At 38.6% G+C, this 21,819-nt stretch overlaps 2 protein-coding genes across 2 annotated transcripts in view; one reads left to right on the top strand and one right to left on the bottom strand.

The window, feature by feature from the left end:
* The window catches only part of LOC307161903 (uncharacterized protein), a 150,839-nt gene that overhangs the window by 19,866 nt on the left and 109,154 nt on the right, over positions 1-21,819 (bottom strand). The gene's annotated exons all lie outside the window — the stretch shown is intronic.
* On the top strand, positions 6,063-20,003 carry acvr2bb (activin A receptor type 2Bb). The gene is made up of 11 exons (XM_079875905.1): positions 6,063-6,442; positions 10,152-10,359; positions 12,887-12,996; positions 13,693-13,844; positions 15,039-15,182; positions 15,298-15,441; positions 15,609-15,754; positions 15,864-15,978; positions 16,775-16,913; positions 17,633-17,763; positions 18,718-20,003. Exons 1-11 carry the CDS (start codon positions 6,400-6,402, stop codon positions 18,919-18,921), a joined length of 1,536 nt encoding a protein of 511 aa, XP_079732031.1. The 5' UTR covers positions 6,063-6,399; the 3' UTR covers positions 18,922-20,003.

Below are 21,819 nucleotides of genomic sequence, written 5' to 3' on the forward strand. Positions count from 1 at the left end.
CATGAATCATCCACCAGGGGGCAGAAGACATGTAAAAAAACTGAAGACAGACAACCTAGCAACCACCCAGCACACCCTAGCAACTCCATAGCAACACCCACATTGCAGCAGTCCTGTACGTTTCTTTTTTAGAAATGTATCACATTTCAGAATAAAATTGCAAGAACATGCATATAGGAGTTATTTTTGTCTTTCTCATAGCCTATACACTGTAATATATAGATTTTAAAAAGATGTGCGTCAGAAACAGAGCGCGCGCAATAATCTCTCCTCTCATCTCTTTCGATTGTTGTGTAGCGTCGCCTTACATTTAAATTGTAACATATTTAATTTAGCTCACTATCTAAGTCTTTTTCAGTTTATTAGGTGAGGTAAACTGATAATATTAGTGATTCTCGTTTCTTTATCAGAACACAAAAACTGGTACCGTTTTGGAGAGAAATTGGGTATTTTTTCAATCTCTCTATTTAACCCATCTCATGGTGTGTGATGCTGAACTATCGTATGAGTTTATAAAGGTTTCTGAATTATTTGCACAGTTATGAACATAGATATTTTATGTGTAACAAGCATGCTCAGGCTCAGTGGCCTTAGGTCTAATTTTAAATGTTTTTATTTTCCAAGCAATATGATTTAAATGGTGGCGTGTACTGTTTTGATGCATTTTAAAAAGATGGATATATTCTTAAATCTTTCTGACAAAGAACAAAAGATAATGTGAAGTACAGTATGTACAATGTTTTTTTTTACTTCATTAATTGTAGTGCACAGTGTTTATGATAAGGGGGTCCGCAGCTCAGTACTCACTACTCACTACTCATGAGTACTTTTAAATAAGCTACTTTTTTACTCTTATTACTCGAGTTTTTTGGACAAGTACTTTTTAACTCTACTCACACTAAATTTTTTGGAATGTAATGGTACTTTTACTTGAGTATGTTTTTTTTAGTACTCTTTCCACCACTGGTCTCTTGATACTGTGTATATAAATGGATCACATGCGCACATTTTTGCACAAATTTTGATTTCTTGGCCAAATAACAGGACAAGCAGGCATGATACTGCAACAGATGCCAGAACATAGGAGTCACCAACAAAACTAGCAGGCACGATATCAACGTTGATTCAATTTGCAAAACCGAAGCATAATTCGACGGTGAAACAACGTCATGATATCAACGTTGATTCAATTTGCAAAACCGAAACACAATTCAACGTTGATTCAACCTTGGTCCCTGACGTTGATTCACCGGCTGGGACATTTCGAGGCACGGATGTAGGCTACCTAATACAAATAAATAAAACATCTCCAGTTAACTAGCATTCATTTAGTTCGTTATTAAATAAGAGACAATCTAGCACTAAAATGTGTGCTAAAATCAAGTGCTTTTCCTCTGCTATCAGTGTCTTCAGTGTTTTCTTGAGGCTCGCGCACAGTCTTCACACGGACGCGTGCTTCAATTGCTATCAATTGCTTCAATTGCTATGGACGCGTGCTATCACTTAACGTCGTTGCGGAGACTATTCGTTCCAGTGAAATCATCGCAAAAATGCACACAAACGTGTCCCTGCTTTATACTGTAACCACTGATGAAAATATTCGGTTTTGATGAGAAAAAAAGAAGAAAAAAAAAACTATGAGAGCGAATTAGAACCCTTAACATCTAACACGCTTGGCAAAAGTTCTAACCACCAGACCATTACGGTACACGAAAGTTTCGCGGATCTATGCATTTATTCGCGTGAAAATTCTTGGCTCTAACAATATATGGTAGATCTCATTAAAAGGCGAATTAAACTCAATGTAAAGTTACTATTGAAATGGATTTCTAGACATCGTAATGTTATTTCTTTCCCTAAAATTGTTATTGTAGGCTACATATATCTTATTTAGCATTGTATTAGCAACCTATTTCCCCCGTAGCGTATCCTATTAGCCTCATTGTTAGTATTTTTTCACAGAAACACAAAATGACAAATAGAGCGTCCCAAAAGGGAGCACATGTGCCTGCTGCATCCCCAAAGGGAGCACCTGTGCCGGCTGCATCCCCAAAGGGAGCACCTGTGCCTGCTGCATCCTCAAAAGGAGCACCTGTGCCTGCTTCGTTCCCAAAGGAAGCAGCTTTGCCTATAGGGTCCCAAAAAAGAGGAAAACTCAGGATCCCTGAACATTTGACTGAACATCTGAAAAAGGCCGCTTTAGAAACCCCCATGCCCATCCAGTCCTCACATGGAGCACCAATGCCAGACAAGAACAACCTCAGGATCCCTAAGCAGCAGAGGAAGGAGTTGAGGGAACAGTGGGGGCAGCAGCAGAGGCAGAAGAATATCCAAAAGGGAGCACCTGTGCCTGCTGCGTCCCCAAAGGGAGCACCTGTTCCTGCTGCGTCCCCAGAGGAAGCACCTGTGCCTGCTGCATCCCCAAAGGGAGCATCTGTGCCTGCTGCGTCCCCACAGGGAGCACCTGTGCCTGCTGTGTCCCCAAAGGAAGAACCTGTGCCTGCTGCGTCCCCAAAGGGAGCACCTGTTCCTGCTGCGTCCCCAGAGGAAGCACCTGTGCCTGCTGCATCCCCAAAGGGAGCATCTGTGCCTGCTGCGTCCCCAAAGGAAGAACCTGTGCCTGCTGTGTCCCCAAAGGAAGAACCTGTGCCTGCTGCGTCCCCAAACGGAGCACCTGTGCCTGCTGCATCCCCAAAGGGAGCATCTGTGCCTGCTGCGTCCCCAAAGGAAGAACCTGTGCCTGCTGTGTCCCCAAAGGAAGAACCTGTGCCTGCTGCGTCCCCAAACGGAGCACCTGTGCCTGCTGCATCCCCAAAGGGAGCACCTTTGTCTGCTGCATCCCCAAAGGGAACACCTGTGCCTGCTGCGTCCCCAAAGGGTGCACCTGTGCCTGCTCCATCCCCAAAGGGAGCAACTGTGCCTGCTGCGTCCCCGAAGGAAGCACCTGTGCCTGCTGCGTCCCCAAAGGGTGCACCTGTGCCTGCTCCATCCCCAAAGGGAGCAACTGTGCCTGCTGCGTCCCCACAGGGAGCACCTGTGCCTGCTGTGTCCCCAAAGGGAGCACCTGTGTCTGCTCCATCCCCAAAGGGAGCAACTGTGCCTGCTGCATCCCCAAAGGGAACAACTGTGCCTGCTGCATCCCCAAAGGGAACAACTGTGCCTGCTGCATCCCCAAAGGGAACACCTGTGCCTGCTGCGTCCCCAAAGGGAGCACCTAGGCCGGCTGCATCCCCAAAGGGAGCACCTGTGCCTACTGCATCCTCAAAGGGAGTACCTGTGCCTGCTGTGTCCCCAAAGGGAGCACCTGTGTCTGCTCCATCCCCAAAGGGAGCAACTGTGCCTGCTGCATCCCCAAAGGGAACAACTGTGCCTGCTGCATCCCCAAAGGGAGCAACTGTGCCTGCTGCATCCCCAAAGGGAGCACCTGTGCCTACTGCATCCTCAAAGGGAGTACCTGTGCATACTGCATCCTCAAAGGGAGTACCTGTGCCTGCTGCGTCCCCAAAGGGAGCATCTTTGCCTATAGGGTCCCAAAAAAGAGGAAAACTTAGGTTCCTTAAAATTTGACTGAACATCTGAAAAAGGCCGCTTTAGAAACCCCCATGCCCATCCTGTCCTCACATGGAGCACCAATGCCAGACAAGGACAATCTCAGGATCCCTAAGCAGCAGAGGAAGGAGTTGAGGGAACAGTGGGGGCAGCAGCAGAGGCAGAAGAATATCCAAAAGGGAGCACCTGTGCCTGCTGCGTCCCCAAAGGAAGCACCTGTGCCTACTGCGTCCCCAAATGGAGCACCTGTGCCTGCTGCGTCCCCAGAGGAAGAACCTGTGCCTGCTGCGTCCCCAAAGGAAGCACCTGTGCCTACTGCGTCCCCAAATGGAGCATCTGTGCCTGCTGTGTCCCCAAAGGGAGCACCTGTGCCTGCTGCGTCCCCAAAGGAAGCACCTGTGCCTACTGCGTCCCCAAATGGAGCACCTGTGCCTGCTGCGTCCCCAAATGGAGCATCTGTGCCTGCTGCGTCCCCAGAGGAAGAACCTGTGCCTGCTGCGTCCCCAAAGGGAGAACCTGTGCCTGCTGCGTCCCCATAGGAAAAACCTGTGCCTGCTGCATTCCAAAAGGATGCACCTGTGCCTGCTGCATCCCAAAAGGGAGCACCTTTGCCTATAGGGATATATATATATATATATAAACCTTGTGGTTCACAGTCATGGTGGCATCAGTTGGCTGCAGTAAATCGGGATAGTGTAAACGGGGGTGGGGGTTGTGCTGGGGCTTGGGCCCGTCATCGCTGCTTGCAGCTATATTTATTTTTTATTTTTTCAGTGTATGATGACTGTAATATACTGACCAGTAATGAATTTGCCAAGCCTAAATTAAATCTGTTTATCATATAAAGCAATCGAGTCTCTTCAGAAAATTTTGACTAAACTGCTGAATTCATTAGTTTTATGATCTCTTTATGAACTTTTTGAAACGTCAAAGTGTCAGTTGCGGAGCTGTCAATGAAGGGACAAAGGGCTCTCAGATTTCAACCTAAAGATCTTCATTTGTGTTCTGAAGATGAGCAAAAGTCTTATGGGTTTGGAACAGCATGAGTGTGATGACAGAATTTTCATTTTTTGGAGAATTAACCCTTTAAATCTCAAGGTAACAGTCCTGTTTGCTCCTCGCTTGGACAACAGTGCGAGTCTTTGTGTTGGTAAGTCTGTGAGAGGGGAATATCCTGGGTTTGTTCATGACAGCTGAGTATCCGGGGGTCTGTGGGGTGGAATGTGACCCTCTGAAGTTTTTTTGTTAGCGGAGGGAACAGAGAGGACAAAGCCATGACCTCCGGGGTCAGCCAGCGCTGGGGGTTTCTCTCACTCTCACACAATCAGTTGTGAAGAAAACGTTTGACCTGACCAAGATCAGCATGACTGGTTCATCAGAGATTTGAAACTTTCAATTTAAAAGTCCATCCCTGTCATAAAATAATGTAGTTTAGTGTCAGGTGATATTTGCGTGTATTTTACAATAGCACTGTTTGAAAAGTAAATGTATTCCAGTGATCAAAGCTGAATTTTCAGCATCATTACTCCAGTCTTCAGTGTCACATGATCCTTCAGAAATCATTCTAATATGCTGATTTATTATCATTGTTGGAAACGGTTGTGCTGTTTATTTATTTATTTATTTTTTATAACCTGTGATACTTTTTTCAGGATTCTTTGATAAATAAAAAGTAAAAAAAAGAACAGCATTTATTTAAAATAGAAATATTTTGTTACAATATACACTACTGTTAAAAAGTTTGGGGTCAGTAATTATTTTATTTTTTTAGAAATTAATTATTTTATTCAGCAAGGATGTGTTAAATTGATATATATATATATATATATATATATATATATATATATATATATATATATATATATATATATATATATATATATATTTTTTTTTTTTTTTTTTTTTTTTTTTTTTAATAGTGGTAGTAATTAAAATAATATTTTGAATAAATTCTGTTCTTTTTCATTTGTATCTATTTGACAGCACTAATATATATTGGGGCAAAAGTCCACCCTTTTTATGTATTTTGAAATAATATAAATTTTGTTTAAGTAGGCTATATAGGACAATATTTTATTTATTAATTATTGGGTTGTTGTGCCTTTATTCGAGTGGGATGTGCCGTTACTTTAAAGTCCACAATGTTTAATTTAACATTAAAAATGGGGGCAGTAATAATGCAATTGAAATTTACGAATGAACCTTATTGTTCAATTGTATAGGAGAATTGTATTTTAATTAATTGGTTTATTGTTTTAATGAATTTTAAATAGATAAAATTAAAAATAGTAACTGCAATTGAACTTAATCAAGTTTCTAGTGGATTTTTTTTTATTATTTCTTTCGTTTGACTTGTGATGATGAAGTGCAGCAGTGAGTCCACACACAAACACACACACTGGCCCTGGTGAACATCCGGGTTTCCCGCTGGCACCGCTGCTGTGGCTCACAGGAGCCATTTTGGAAGCTGTTCAGCTTTTCGCATGTCAGTCCCTCCTGCCCCCTCCAACTGCCCCGGCAGAGGGGGAGAAACACACGAGCTCGTGCACACAAGGGGGCTTCGCTTCTACTCCAAGCGTCCGCCAAACTCGCGCTCCACCACGAGCTCCTCCATGCTGGCCCGGGCAGGATGAACTGCTGGATGATTGTGGCATCAGGGACTTTATTTCCGATCAGCTCGCTTCTGAGGGATACATTGTGTTGTGAATGAGAGCTCGTGTTGTTATTGTAGCGTTGAAGAAACGCGCGCAGGCCCGCGGCTCCTTCGCGTTCAAGTGTTTTATTTCATTCTTAAATGCTTTCACGGCATAAAGGACAACATTTAGCGCCAGGATCCTCGAAGGAAGGAATATGTTTGTTCCCTGGCTGACTTTTGCACTCATCTGGTGCACAGGTAAGGCGTTCGTTTACAGAGATTTGGTTCATCTTCAATTAATACGATAGTATCTGGTTGGCTTTGTTACTAAACCTAGTCAGCTGCCTATCAAGACAGCGTTCTAGTTCGCACGTGAAGCCCAATAATGCTACCTAGGTATGCAGCGCACTAGGTTTGGAAACACGGCCAGTGTTACCAAACCATTCCAGCGAGTATTTGGGTTCAATGTAACATTAATTTGTTGTTCACTCATGTGGGTACTTTGATATATTTCTTTAGTTGTGGTTCTTCAGGTAGCTCGCCCTGGCTGTTTTAAAGTTTCTCGTGAGAGATTTCTGGTTGTTTAAAGGCTCAATGGGCACAAAGTAAAAAACAGCTGGTGGCGTGTTGAAACAATCGCTCTCCTCAAAACATTTAGCAGACTCACCTCATGTTTTCATGCAACATTTGGCTTCCCAACTTGGTTTGTTTTCAGGGCAGGTTTCTAAGACATTTTAGATATAAAACAATAATCATCTCTCATTTCTTGGCTGGGATTGTTGCTTTTCTACATTGTGTTTGTGTTCAGTCCTTTATAATATAAACAAACACAATATTGGTATTATAAAATATTATATTTTTAAATTTATTTTATTTATTTATTATTGTTATAATCATGAGCTCATTCAAAACTGCAATGCACTTTAACGGAAATTAAACTAAATTAGTTAAATATAAAAAAATTATAACAATAACACTAAAGTAAGCATCAGGTTCAGTGCCGGTGCTGTCAAATACAACATATTAAAAGTTATTTTTAAATAATTATTATTATTTTAATAAAGGCAAATAAAAACTTGTTTAATGGTTACAGGTTGATCATTGGGTTTAATGGTGTCAAAAAGACAGAAAAGAAATACAAATGTTATTAATAATAATGAATCCATGTATCTTTCGTTCAATTGTGTTTAAAAAGAAAAGCCAAATAAAGAGTAAATAATAATAACAGGCTGAGGTGGTGTAGTGACATAAAAAACAAACACAAATAAAAGTTAGATTAAATTAATATATATAAGAATATAAATCTAATAAAAAGTGGCTCTATATATATATACATATATAAAAGAGAGAGAGAGATGAATATATAATATATATATATATATATATATATATATATATATATATATAAGATGAATATTTGTGTGTGTGTGTCTTTTGATATAGCCACTTTTGATTTCCCTTAGTCCAGTCTGTTTGTTTGACCAGCAGACAAACGTTCTGCTTTGTCCAATTATTGATGCTGATGTATAGATTTTGATAATTATTTTAAGGAACAGTGAGGATATCTTATCCTTAAAGCTGATTTGTAGGAGTCCCTTACAGGTCGCTGTGAGGAGGAAACCCCCTCAAAACAAAAGAGTCTTTGATACACCCCTCTAGATCAGCGTGTGTGTCAGCTGTGGGGTGGTGACAGGGTGAAGAAAGGTAAAATCTGGGCGCTTCGGCGTGAAAGCGCACCACAGGGGATCTTAGAAATACACTACTGTGTGTGTGTGTGTGTGTGTGTGTGTGTGTGTGAGTGTGTGTGTGTGTGTGTGTGAATGAGGAAAGTGGAGTGCTGTGGGTTTTAAGTTGGGGGCTGCTGATGTAATTCACTCTTATCATGTGACACCCAGTATCAGTGACAAAGAAGCTATAGATCGAACATGTGCAGATCTATAGGCAGGAATTAGCCATTAAAAACATGATGAACATCAACTTATACCATGAACCCTGGTGCTGAAGCTCTTGTAGCCCTTATTTCTGTTGATCCTGGGTGCTTTAGTGAGTAGGTGGGGTCACATTTGCAGGGGGGATGGGTGGCCGGCAGCTATACGTTGAATTTAAAGGGGCAGGCTTTGTTTTTATTTTTATTTTTTAAAGGATGCAATGAGCATAAACCTCCTTGTCGGTGTAGCCCATCCAACATTATGTCATAATCTGTATTTCCCCCCATTTAAATCTGACCCTAGGAGGTCTTTCTCCTCGCCTGTTGTGTGGATCTTATGCTATGTAAACATCTCACAATCCATGACCCAGTTCTTTGTGCAAATGTGTGCGGTGATGCACGCAGTCGGTTATCTGAAGAAGTGCTTTCTGACAGCTGATCCGACATCTGGATTTGATTTGGTGGTTTTCTTAAAGACCACAGAAACTCAATTCACGGGTCTTAAATCATCAACCCCTGAAGCATGTGGTTTGCGGCTGTGTGTTTTGGTACTGAGGTTTGATGGCTAGTTGAACACACACTGAGGTTTCTAATGAAGGGTTTTTAAGTGTTCAAATGTCTCATTAGGTTTTGATTGACAGGTAAATGTTGCTTGTTATCTATTGAACTACTTTGCAACTATGAAAACCAATATTTGATATAATATATAATAGTTATTCAGTTCAGTTATTTGTTGACTTATACCTGTATAGATGCAGCCACACTTCTAATGCATTATGCTTACCAAAAAAAATAAAAATAATGAAAGATAGCAAAAGCAAAACATTTGTCTTTTGTTGCAAATCATTTGCAATGCTTCATTTGTCTGCATACACTATGGTTTTATATTTTGTTTTCTAATACACTAGTTTATTGTAACTACTGTGCAATGCATTAAAAAGGCGGACATAAGTGAATCCCAGTGAGCTTCAGAAGACATTTTAAAATATATTTTTCTTAATAGAGCGCTGCATTGATGTATTTTTTTTAGCTCAACCTGGAAGTTAGCATGACCCTTTTTCACTCAACAAAACCCCAAGATGTTTTCATTGCTTTTTGGATTATTGCCGAAAAAAAGCTCTGTGACCAACAAAAGTTTATAATTTTAATTAACTTTTTGTTCATGTTGAGATTCACAGATGAACTTTTATGAAATTTGAAGCCTAAATACAATCGCTAGAAGTAAAAAGTTAAATGTAGGCTGTAAACGAACTACACAAGTCGCATGACTCCAGTCACCACCAATAAGCTTCCGACAGCTCTTTAAATCCTTATTTAAAGAAACAAAACAAAAAAAACATTGATTTTCTCTGAAAGTTTGAGTTAGAAGAGTTTGAAAGAACGTGGTTTATAAAAACAAGGCTATGAAAGCGAGGGAGTAGATGAGTTTACCTATTAGCCTGAAGACGTAACATTCCTGACAATCTATATAGTCTCATTTAGACACTTGTTAGCAACCGCCTATTACAAGACAAGTAAAAGCTTTTAAAAAAAATATCACAAGGGGGTATTACTGATGTATTTTACGTCATAGAATAAAATGTGAAAATATCTTAAAGCATGTGTTCACCACAGACCTTATTTCCGGCATTTAACCAAAACCTTGGCTGTGTCCGAAATGACCCCCTATACCCTTAAATGCAACAAAAGGGGACAGCCATTTGTAGTGGTGTCCCAAACCATAGTGGACATTATCAAGTACACTCATTCAATCCCACAATGTACCGTGATAACGAGTGTACAACCGATGTACACTCAACAGCTAGAGAATACCCATAATGCACTGTGAGAGCCTGCCAAATGAATTCCTGCTCATGAAGATGCCGCCCCCAGCTGAATTATCCATCCGTTTTTCCAAACACAGCCATTGACTTCAGGATGATGGAATCGGAAGTGCAAATGATTTCTGGGTTCTAGACTAGAAAATTGTCCCTGGCCAATGTATTAAATTGAAAAATGATTCAATGTATTAATATCTCTATGTCTGTCTTTCTCTATCAGGAGCCAGTCATGCGGAGGTGGCGACCAGAGAGTGCGTCTACTACAATGATAACTGGCGGACAGAGAAAACCAATCAGAGTGGCTTTGAGAGGTGTGAGGGGGAGAAGGACAAGAGACTGCACTGTTACGCCTCCTGGTTGAACTCCACCGGGACCATCCGCCTGGTCAAAAAAGGCTGCTGGCTCGACGACTTCAACTGTTACGACAGGTCTCATCAAAACCACCTTTATATAATGTCACTGTTTGACTCTGTTTGATTTTATTTTATTTTTTTCACTGATATGGTCTGGTCATTCCCCACAAATGTTTTCATCACAATCTTTTGCATCTAGTTTTAACAACATGGTTTAAAATCCAAAGTCACTTTAAATATCACATGCTTCAATTGGCTGTATTGGATAGAAGCTATTTAAGCATACTCTATTGTCCAAAAGTTTGGGGTCGGTAATCTTTTTTTATTTATTTTTTTAAAGAAATCTCTTATGCTCACCAAGGCTACATTTATTTGATCAAAAATACAGTAAAAACATTAATATTGTCAAATATAACTGTTTTATGTTGTAATATATGTTAAAATGTAATTTATTCCTGTGATGCAAAACTGAATTTTCAGCATCATTACTCCAGTCTTCAGTGTCACATGATCCTTCATTCTAATATGCTGATTTGCTGCTCAAGAAACATTTCTTATCCATTTTGTGCTGCTGCTTCATATTTTTGTGGAAACCGTAATGCATATTTTTTTCAAAATTCTTTGAATAGATAGTTCAAAAGAAAAACATTTATTTGCATCCTTTGCATTAAAGTTTTATGCATCCTTGCTGAACTTAAGTATATTACTGACCCCAAACCCTTGAACGGTAGTGGATAATGAAAATAAATCATATGTATTTTATATTTGCAAATAAAACCATTTTATTTTGAACTGTTAGGGAAAATAAAAAGCACTTGAATAGCTTTGACGACCAAGAAAATCATGTTTTGCATAGGGCCCTAGACATTTTTGTTGATTACAATCTGATTTAAATGACGACAATTTTCAATTTTATATATATATATATATATATATATATATATATAAAATTCAGCCAAGAGCCATCTTTTCTTAAGTGAAAGTGCAGATGTAGATCACATTAGAAAGTGATCAATGAGGACTGGAAACATGAACTTTTTGGAAAAGCTGAAACAGTGGTGTTTTTGCAGATGTGCTTTCTGGTTTTCTTGCAGACATCAAAGGCCCTGTTTACAGCTTTAATTAAGATGCGTTTCAGTCGATCGGATCACAAGTAGACAAAGGAGACACATTCCCGTTTACACCTGGTGTTTTAATCCGTCTCTTCAGTCAATTTTCAACCACTTCTGTCCTGATTTCTTTGAGGGGAGGGTTTATGGGCGGGTAGCCTAAATGTATGGGCTTTTTCAGATCTTTTGATCTAGTTGACAAAATAAGCTCATGCAATTTACATATGAACGTGCCTGGAGACGACCGAAAAACACCTAGAGAGCATCAGCTTTAGTTTCTGCTCTGAGCCAGGACCAGCCGAACACTGTGAGTGTGTGTTAGAAATCAGGAATGATGAGAGAACATTGTGCTTGGTGCGTTTTTCATTTTCAAACCAGTAGGTGACTAGTAGACAGTCTTTTGTGGCTGTTTAAACACATTCAACCACATGAGCGTTTACATTACGAAAGCAATCTGGTTTCAACTACCTCTGGAAGTGGTCGAAAGTGGACAAACTCAAAACGTTTTAGACCCCGTTCACACCTGTATTTAGTGTCGTCCACTTGTGATCCAAAATGCTAATCTAAATGTAGTAACTTTGACCCTGTTTACACCTGGTATTGATTCTATAATTTAGCAATACCTTTCTACCACATAGCAGTCTTAAAGGAGAACTCCGGTCAATTTTAACATTGAGCTCATTTTTTTGTAAATTTGGAGTGCTGTCAATACAGAGAACAACGACAAAAATCGGTGTTGCCTACACCGAGTTATTCTATTTTTAAAATTTGCACCCTGTTGACTTCAATGGGGCAAGTTTTAAACCTGCTTTTAGCCTCTTAACATCCTTGATGTGTCATTACAAGTGCACAGGTCATGTGAGTGATTCCTTCAGAGTGAACACGGGTGAATCTGACTGCAGTAGATGTGAAAGATATTAATAAAAATGATGTTATTTCAGCCAGCGCACATACCTGTATTTACATCCTGTTTTCGGCTGAAGTCCACAGTAGTCGATTGTCGAGTTCACGCGCATGATCGTACATACTAAACCTATGCGCGTGAACTCGACAATCGACTACTGTGGACTTCAACCGAAAACAGGATGTAAATACAGGTATGTGCGCTGGCTGAATTAACATCACTTTTATTCATATCTTTCACATCTACTGCAGTCAGATTCGCCCGTGTTCACTCTGAAGGAATCACTCACATGACCTGTGCACTTGTAATGACACATCAAGGATGTTAAGAGGCTAAAAGCAGGTTTAAAACTTGCCCCATTGAAGTCAACAGGGTGCAAATTTTAAAAATAGAATAACTCGGTGTAGGCAACACCGATTTTTGTCGTTGTTCTCTGTACTGACAGCACTCCAAATGTACAAAAAAATGAGCTCAATGTTAAAATTGACTGGAGTTCTCCTTTAAATTAAACCAAATAAAAAATCAGTACAATGTTACAGCAACAACTAATTTTCAATTCACCCCTTTCACTGTTTCTCTGTGTGAGCAGACAGGAGTGTGTGGCCACAGAAGAGAGTCCGCAGGTGTTTTTCTGCTGCTGTGAGGGAAACTATTGCAACGAGAGGTTCACACACCTGCCAGAAGCCATCGCCCCTGCAGGTAAAGCAGACTTCATGTGTCTCCTCCTCCAGGCTCCTCTGGCCAACAATATCTGTGGATGGGACTTTTATTGCTATTTGGACTGCAAATACTCATGATTGTCAATGTTTTGTGTAGAAAACAACCTGTTTGTCATGTTTTTACCATGCTTAAAGGGTTAGTTCACACAAAAATGAAAATTCTGTCATTAATTACTCACCCTCGTGTCGTTCCAAACCCGTAAGACTTCTGTTCATCTTCAGAACGCGAATGAAGATCTTTTTATTTTTTATTTTAAGATTTCTGTCCCTCCATTGAACATCTATTCACCCAAAACTCTGACACTTCGAAACGTTCATAAAGAGATCATAAAATAAATCCATATGAATTCAGCGGAAGTCTTCTGAAGAGATACGATCGCTTTATATGATGAACAGATTTAATTTTATTCACATATAAACTTTGATCAGCGAACATAAACAGAAACTCAAGTGTACTTGCTTGACTCACGAGAACAAAACTCATTTGTTCCTCCTTCCGTGACTATCACGGAATATTCTGTATTAATATTAATATAAAGCTTATGTGCGGCCATAGCTGAGCGATTTTTATAATGGCTTCAAACCTTTTTTTTTTTATAATTTACATTTTATTTTACACCTGAATACATTCCTTGTCTGCTATTGAGCTGATATTATGTTGTGTGTTTTCTTCTAGTAAAAATCCAGCCTCCAGACCCGGGCCCGTCTCTCCTGGGCGTGCTGGTTTATTCCCTTCTTCCTCTGGCCATTCTCTCTCTGGTCCTGGTGCTCGCCTGCTGGACGTACCACCAACGGAAACCACCCTACAGACACGTCGACATCGGCCAGGTCTGACAATTATGTGTGTCTTAGTGCGTTTTCAGACCTGTAGATCGTTTGCTTTGTTCCGAAACAGGGACTTAATTTGTTACAATGTTGCATTTTCTTCTTGGTTCGATGCGTACCAAAATGTGTTTATGCAAGTCACATACAAGTACAACTGTCCTTTTATTAGTCAGAGTTTCACATGCAGACACTATACAAACGTAGCCGTCATTCCCGCTCTAACTGATAAATGATACATAATGCAGTTAGAGCGGGAATCAAGGCTTCATCGGGACAGCTTTCTTGCAATGCACGGAGAAGAGCAATTACACAACATTTTAAGATGAAGAGACACTCTTTGGTGTTCAACTGTGATAACTAATATGCTCACTCACAGAGTCAGACACTGCTGCTTTTCATATTACACATTTCCCGTTATGAATTCTGATACCGCTTGGTTCATTGGTCCGTTGGGTCGGATTGCTTTCTCACCTCCACAGAACCACTCTATGGTTTGTTTTTATTCGGGCCGAAACCACCTCGTTCAGGCAATCTCGGATTGATTGTTTTGGTGTGGATCCGAGCATGATTGCTGTGTTCACATATGCCTAAACAACTCGAACTAAAGCAGAAATGAACGTGCCAAACGAAACAGATTTGAAAACGCCCGTGAATAAAAATTTGCTCAATATTTTTGTTGCCCAATACACTACCATTCTTTTTTTTTTTTTTTTAAGAAGTTCAGTTTTATTCAGCAATGATGCATTAATTTTTAATCAAAAGTGACAGTTATAATGTTACAAATATTACATTTCAAATCAATTCTGCTCTATTGCACTTTCTATTCACCAAAGGATTGTGTTACGGTTTCCACAAAAACATTAAACAGCACAGCTGTTCTTAACATTGAAAATAATAAGAAATGTTTCTGGAGCAGCAAATCAGCATATCAGAATGATTTCTGAAGGATCATGTGACACTGAAGACTGGAGGAATGATGCTGAAAATTCACATGAATAAATTACATTTGAAAATGTATTAAAATAGAAAATGGTTATTTTAACAATAATACTGTTATACTATATTTTTGATCAAATAAGCATAGTGAGCAAAAGAGACTTTTCAAAATGCATGTCATACTAAATGTATTTTCTTTGATTATACAGCTGCACTTATATGTGCTTTTAAATGAGTATTAATTTTGATTGTCTTGATTAGGATGCCGGGCTTCCTCCACCGTCTCCTCTGGTTGGACTGAAGCCTCTGCAGTTGCTGGAGTTGAAGGCTAGGGGGCGCTTTGGCTGTGTGTGGAAGGCCCAGTTACTGAGCGAATATGTTGCGGTGAAAATATTTCCCATCCAGGTACATATTCCACTCATGCACCTTGAAAAGAGGATTGCTTGTTTTGGTTTTCTCAAATGAGTTCTAATGTGTGTGTATGTAATGCTTGATTCTAAAACAATGTGTATATTAACAGGACAAGCAGTCATGGCAGAACGAAAGGGACATTTACCTCACAGAGGGTTTTAAACATGAGAATATTCTACACTACATCTCAGCAGAAAAACGAGGCACCAACCTTCAGATGGAGTTGTGGCTGGTCACAGAATTCCACGAAAGGGTCAGTGTGTGTTTCATTTTTCTTCAAATGTCCCTATAACACACAACCTCAATGTGCATGGGGTGAAATGGACCAAATGATGTTTTAAAGATGCACCAAAACTGTTGTATCTAAAGATATGCATAGAAGCAATCATAATGTCATAAAAATGTCTTTATTCATTGCAGGGCTCGCTAACAGATTACCTGAAGGGGAACCTGGTGAGCTGGCCTCAGTTGTGCCATATTACCGCAACTATGTCCCATGGCCTGGCATACCTTCATGAAGACCTTCCTTACCGTGCAGAGGGACCTAAACCAGCAATTGCACACAGGTACACAAACCTGATCTTGCAGCATTTGATGTGTACATTTAAAAGAGCTTTAAATATTATACTCTTGCTGTTACTGTATGCATTGGGTGATTTGATGTTTGTTTTGCAGAGATTTCAAGAGTAAGAATGTCCTGCTCAAGATGGATTTAAGTGCAGTGATTGCAGACTTTGGGTTGGCGGTCCGCTTTGAGCCTGGGAAACCGCCTGGAGATACACACGGTCAGGTGAGGATCTGAGTGCAAACAGATGAAGCCAAGCCTTTGACTACATTTCACTTCATATATCCACATAAAATATCATTTTGAAGTTAAAAAAAACAAACATTCTTCAGCAATATACTCAACCAGTTTGGGGTCAGTAAGATTTTCTTTTTTCCTCACCAAGGCTGCATTTACTTGTTAAAAAACACACAATAAAAACAGTAATATAGTGAAATATTATTACAATTTAAAAGAACTGTTTTGTATTTGAATATGTTTTAAAATGTAATTTATTCCTGTGATGCAAATCTGAATTTTCAGCATCATTACTCCAGTCTTCAGTGTCACATGATCCTTCAGAAATCATTCTAATATGCTGATTTGCTGCTCAAGAAAAATGTCTTATCAATATTTAAAATAGTTGTGCTGCTTCATATTTTTGTGGAAACTATGATGCATTTTTGCAGCATTCTTTAATGAATAGAAAGTTCAACAGAGCAGCAGTAATTTGAAATATAATTTCAATTTTAACTTTGAAATTTGAACTTTTTTCATTGTCTTAACTGTGAATTCTGATACGTTTAATGCATCCTTGCTGAATAAGTTATTTCTTTAAAAAAAAAAATAAAAAAAAATCAATGACCCCAAACTTTTAAAAGGTTTGTAACAATTTTGTTACATAATTTTTCATTTAGCCAATTATAAGTAAAAATAAGTACACATTTGAATCATAGGATGTTGCCAGGTTGTCCCCAAACTCCACTGGAATGACAGTGAACCTGTGTCTAGCACGTGTGTGTGTTTTCTGTATCCGTCACAGGTGGGAACGCGCCGTTACATGGCTCCAGAGGTGCTGGAGGGAGCCATTAATTTCCAAAGGGACGCCTTCCTAAGGATCGACATGTACGCTCTAGGACTGGTGCTCTGGGAACTGGTGTCTCGCTGCACCGCCTCTGATGGTGAGTCCACACACATATCATGATCTCCGGCTCTGTGTATGCAGTCAATGAGTTGCTTCTGGAATTTATGCATGTTCATATTAATATAATTACTTACTGAGGAGAATACTAAACCATAATGAGTGTATAATATATAGAGCCTAATCAGCGCTCAAGCTCACACATAAAGCTTGCCGCAAAGGTCCAACAAAAGTAATGATTATGAATGTGTCAGGAGAAAAATAGCAAGGAGATATTTTAATTATTTATTAATAAATAGTGTTTTTTGAGTCAATGTCGGCTGCCATCTCCGCTGTATAATGAAATGCACCTTTCATTCGGGTTACATAATCAGAGAGTATTTCTATTTTAGTTGAATTGGTTAGTTTAATAGACATTTTCAAGCTTTCTATAGATATATTTCTCATGTCTGTGAAGCAAGTATAGATTTTTCTCATTGTAAGGTGGTTGTGTGTCCACACACTGCAAAGACACATTTATATACAAACACCATATAAAAGTGAATTTTGCATCCGATGACCCCTTTAAGTTTACTTAAGCTTACTTTAAGAATACTTACCTAATAATAGCGCACATTTATCTAGGTTAACATTAGAGTGAGCTAGTAACCTTCTTTTTTTTTATCTTCTAGTCTTCTTTTTTTAACCTTTCTTCTAGTCGACTAACGTTTAGTCCACTATTAGGGGTAGCCCTGATATTGTGTGTGCTGTCTCACTCAGGTCCTGTAGGCGAGTACCAGCTGCCCTTTGAGGAGGAGGTGGGCCAGCACCCTTCACTGGAGGACCTTCAAGACGCGGTGGTCCACAAGAAGATACGGCCCACCTTTAAAGACTGCTGGATTAAACATCCGGTGAGAAAATACATTTGAATAGGAATTAGGGCTGCACTGTTAATCCAAATAAAACCAAAATCACGATATGTGCTGTATTGTCACCTTTACACGTTTTCAGCGTCTGAGAGCGACTCGGTTCACACTAAATGCTGATCCACATAAACTTCATCTCTGCATCTGCTCTGAGTTTGGGCTCTTGCAACATACATTTGGGACGCAACATGCTCCAAACATCTTTATAATAAAATAATAATAATAATTATCATAATAAAAACATTATTATTATTATTTTGTAGCCATATTGATAAATGACCATTAGATTTTGACCAAATTATGCAGCCCAATAAACAAGCATTTCTTATTTTAGTTTTCTTTTAGTAATTTTCTAATAGTAATTTCTATTTAGTAGTAGTAATAATATTAATAATAATCATAATTATTATTTTGTACATTTTGGACAAATTGTGCAGCTCAACAAACAAGCATTTCTTGTTTTGTTTTCATTTAGTAATTTTTACATTATTTAGTAGTAATACTATTAATAATAATTATTTTGTAGCCATATTGAAATATTTATAAAATTTGACACATTGTTCAGCTTAAACAAGAATTTCTGGGGGGTTTTGAATTTAGCAATTGTTTACATTTTTATTTAGTATTAATAATAATTATTATTATTTTGTAGCCATATTGATATATTCACAAAAGCATTTTGTTTTGTTTTAATTTAGTCATTTTTATCTAGTAGTAATAGTGTTTATTATTATTATTATTATTATTATTCATTTTATAGCCATTTTGATATTCACAACACAGCAAACCTGGATTATTATTTATAATACAATATATAATTTTTAATTGCAATTTAAATCAGAAATTCAGAAACCCCCCCCCATTAGGCCTAAAAATCAAATCAAAATCAATTATTGTAAATAATCAGAGGTTTTATTTTGACATCTTTCTCCCCACCAGGGTCTGGGCCAGTTATGCGAGACCATCGAGGAGTGCTGGGACCACGACGCCGAGGCTCGACTCTCTGCGGGCTGCGTGGAGGAGCGCATCTCCACCGCCTCCAAGGCAACCAACACCATCAACACGTCTACCTCAGAGTGCCTGGTCTCCATGGTCACATCTGACAGCGACACGGACCTTCCTCCCAAAGAGTCCAGCACCTGAACCTGAACGCTGCAGAGGAATCAACCTCTCCAGTAATGTGAACTTTGCTGCTAATTTGATCTCTCGATCGTCATGTATTTAATTTTTTCGCATCGTTGGATCGGTTTCACCAGCACATTCATCTACTGTATTCTTCCTCTCGGAAGGCAGACACAAGAAAAACCTCAAACGTGAGAAGACTGAACTCTCAGAGGGCATTCAGGGGATTGTTTCAGACTGCTGGGATATGAGCACACGTTACCTCATCAGTTTTAATGCCATTTTTATGTTGTTTTTTTTGCCTTCACTCCATGAATACCTCCATCCGAACGCTCTACCGCGATTTTATCTCGACTACGCGACGATCTGATGACTGTTACACTAAAGCAACCTTCCCAAGAGCACACAAGGTCCTCTTTGTTCTCAGTGAATTTTAGCGTAGTTTTATTGCTGTTTACCTGTACCCTTTCTTCCCTGAAATGTCTCGTGGGATGTTGTTTTTTCTTATTTGCGTTTGTGACGGCAGTGGTCTGGGACACTGGAAGCTGAAGGCAGCAGGACTGTTATGATTTGAGTTGCCTTTCGGAGCGTCGGGATTGATTTTAATGTAGCATCCGCTTGTCGTTGACGCATTAAATCGAAGTATCTGAAGTGCCATCAGTAGAGCATCCCGAGCGGCGTGTTTTAGCGTTCGTTGTTTCTGCGTGACAAGAGCTGCAGTTGAAATATTATTTTGCGCTGCGGCCGCACAAAGACCAGCGCTGCGTTACAGGTTTGATTTTCAATCACAGCTAAATGTATCGGTGCATCAGGAAAGTGTGTGATGTTTCTCCACTACACTACTCAGGTAAACTCTGTGCACGTGATTGTGTGACCGCTCACTCTTACAGCAATAGTTCTCAGCAGTATGGTGAATCTCACTAAGAAAAACCTGGGTCATAAATCATCTTCAAATCAAAATGGAAAAAATATTGAATTATACAGTTAGGAAAATTTGCGCTCAAAGAAAGTAAAGCTTATTTTTTAGGGCCAAGAGTGCCATTATTTTCATAACCATTGTGCACATTTTCTCCAAATTATCATTGGCGTAATGCTAAACAATTAAAATGAAAAGAATTATTAAAAATAAATTAGTGTAAGGAATTTGGCACAGAAAAAACTACCTTAAATTATATTTAATTTGTAGAGCACAATTGGAAAATATATTTACAGATATGCTTTACAAATTTAAAAAAAAAAAATTCTTGCATCAGTAGTAAAACTTTATTTATTTTTTTGCACATCACAATGAGTGATTTTTATTATTATTATTATTATTATTGCCAAAATGGGCTTAATTGTCATGTAACAATATTAAAAAAATCATATTGGTCCTAAAATAGGATTTTGGGTTTTATGCAGCATACATTTTATAACCATAATTAAGCAACAGTTTTGTCCCCCAAGTTATCATTACTGTAAATGCAAAACAACACTGCCATGCATTATAGAAATAATTTTAAAAGATTTTTGTTCTATTGCTGTGAAGCACAACAAAAATGACCTTAAATACATTTACAATCATATTTTACTATTTAAATGTTTTTTCTCGAGTCGTAGTAATGAGTGTTTTTTTTTTTGCATTACTGTAATGAGAACAAAATGTGCTGAACTATTATGAAAATGTCAAAATATAAAAAACATAATGGTCCTAAAATAGGTTTCATTCTCTTTATGGAACATTACATTTTGCAGAAAATAACTCTTTTTTTTTTTCAGCATTTATTTTATAACAATTAAGCATCATTATCATAATGCAAAACAATTAAAGCACGGATATAATTTGTTTTGCACTGCTGTAATGAGAATAAAACAATGGCTTTAAAATAATGTCACAATATAAAAAAATCATAATGGTCCTAAAATAGACTTTATTAACTTAAGGCAGCGTTTTAGTTTCTTATTTTTTTCTGTTGATTTTTGAGTTGAAACATGACCTGGACATTTCTTGATTCACGATCATCTCGGCAGTGGTGATTTCTCAGAGCTGGCCTGTTTCACGCAATAACTTCAGCAGTGAAGAAGACTGAATGTCCGTAGTGCTGGAATCTGCTCTGTCAAACTGTTCAATCATCTCACGGACTCCCGGTGTTGTTCAGAAACAGGCAGCTTTTATCAAACTCATTCAGCGTAACACTAAAACCTTCACTGAATATCCACCTTCATACGCTCAGTGATTAGATATACCTCAGATATTGTGAGTTTTTTTATATACAGTATAAATATATATATATATATAAAAAAAGTATTTTATTCTGTTTTGTGGTAGCAATATAATTTAATATACAGCTGCTTTTCTGTGATTTAAAGGAGATCTTTTTGTTTTTAATCAGTTATTTTTAACAGAAGGTGCTCTGAATTTGATCGCCAGGTGCTCGGTGCATTTCACTAAGTTTTTTTTTTTTTTTTTTTGCTTCGAGTCAAGCATCCGCTGGTGAAAGAATAAGTGTTCTCTGAGGACATGCAAACCTTTCACAGTTGTGTTTTTCGTTTGTTTGTTTGTGTGGTACATGTATCTTCTTCCTTCTCCACCTTAACAATTGTATTAAGTTGGATTTGTCTATTATCAAATCAGGGATTTGAGATATAATTAAAGTATTGCAGTGCAAGTTGTGCAAATTTTAGTTTAAGCCAAACTTTGTATCCTATATCAGGTGTTGATGTGTGATGTATATAACGATATTAGATCCGCTAACTGATGTAGTTGAAGCATCTTTTACTCTTGTTATATTTCTCTACGTTTCACACAAACTGAAGAAGTGTTCATCCATTAGGACTACCTGAGTACAGATTTCCCATGATCCTTTGCTGGCCTGATGTGGGCTGGTTCTCATTAAGGAGATGATGGAGGTCTGTTGATGTGTTTTTTTAATTATTTTT

This window comes from Squalius cephalus (assembly GCF_949319135.1).
Source record: "Squalius cephalus genome assembly, chromosome: 7".
NCBI lineage: Eukaryota > Metazoa > Chordata > Actinopteri > Cypriniformes > Leuciscidae > Squalius > Squalius cephalus.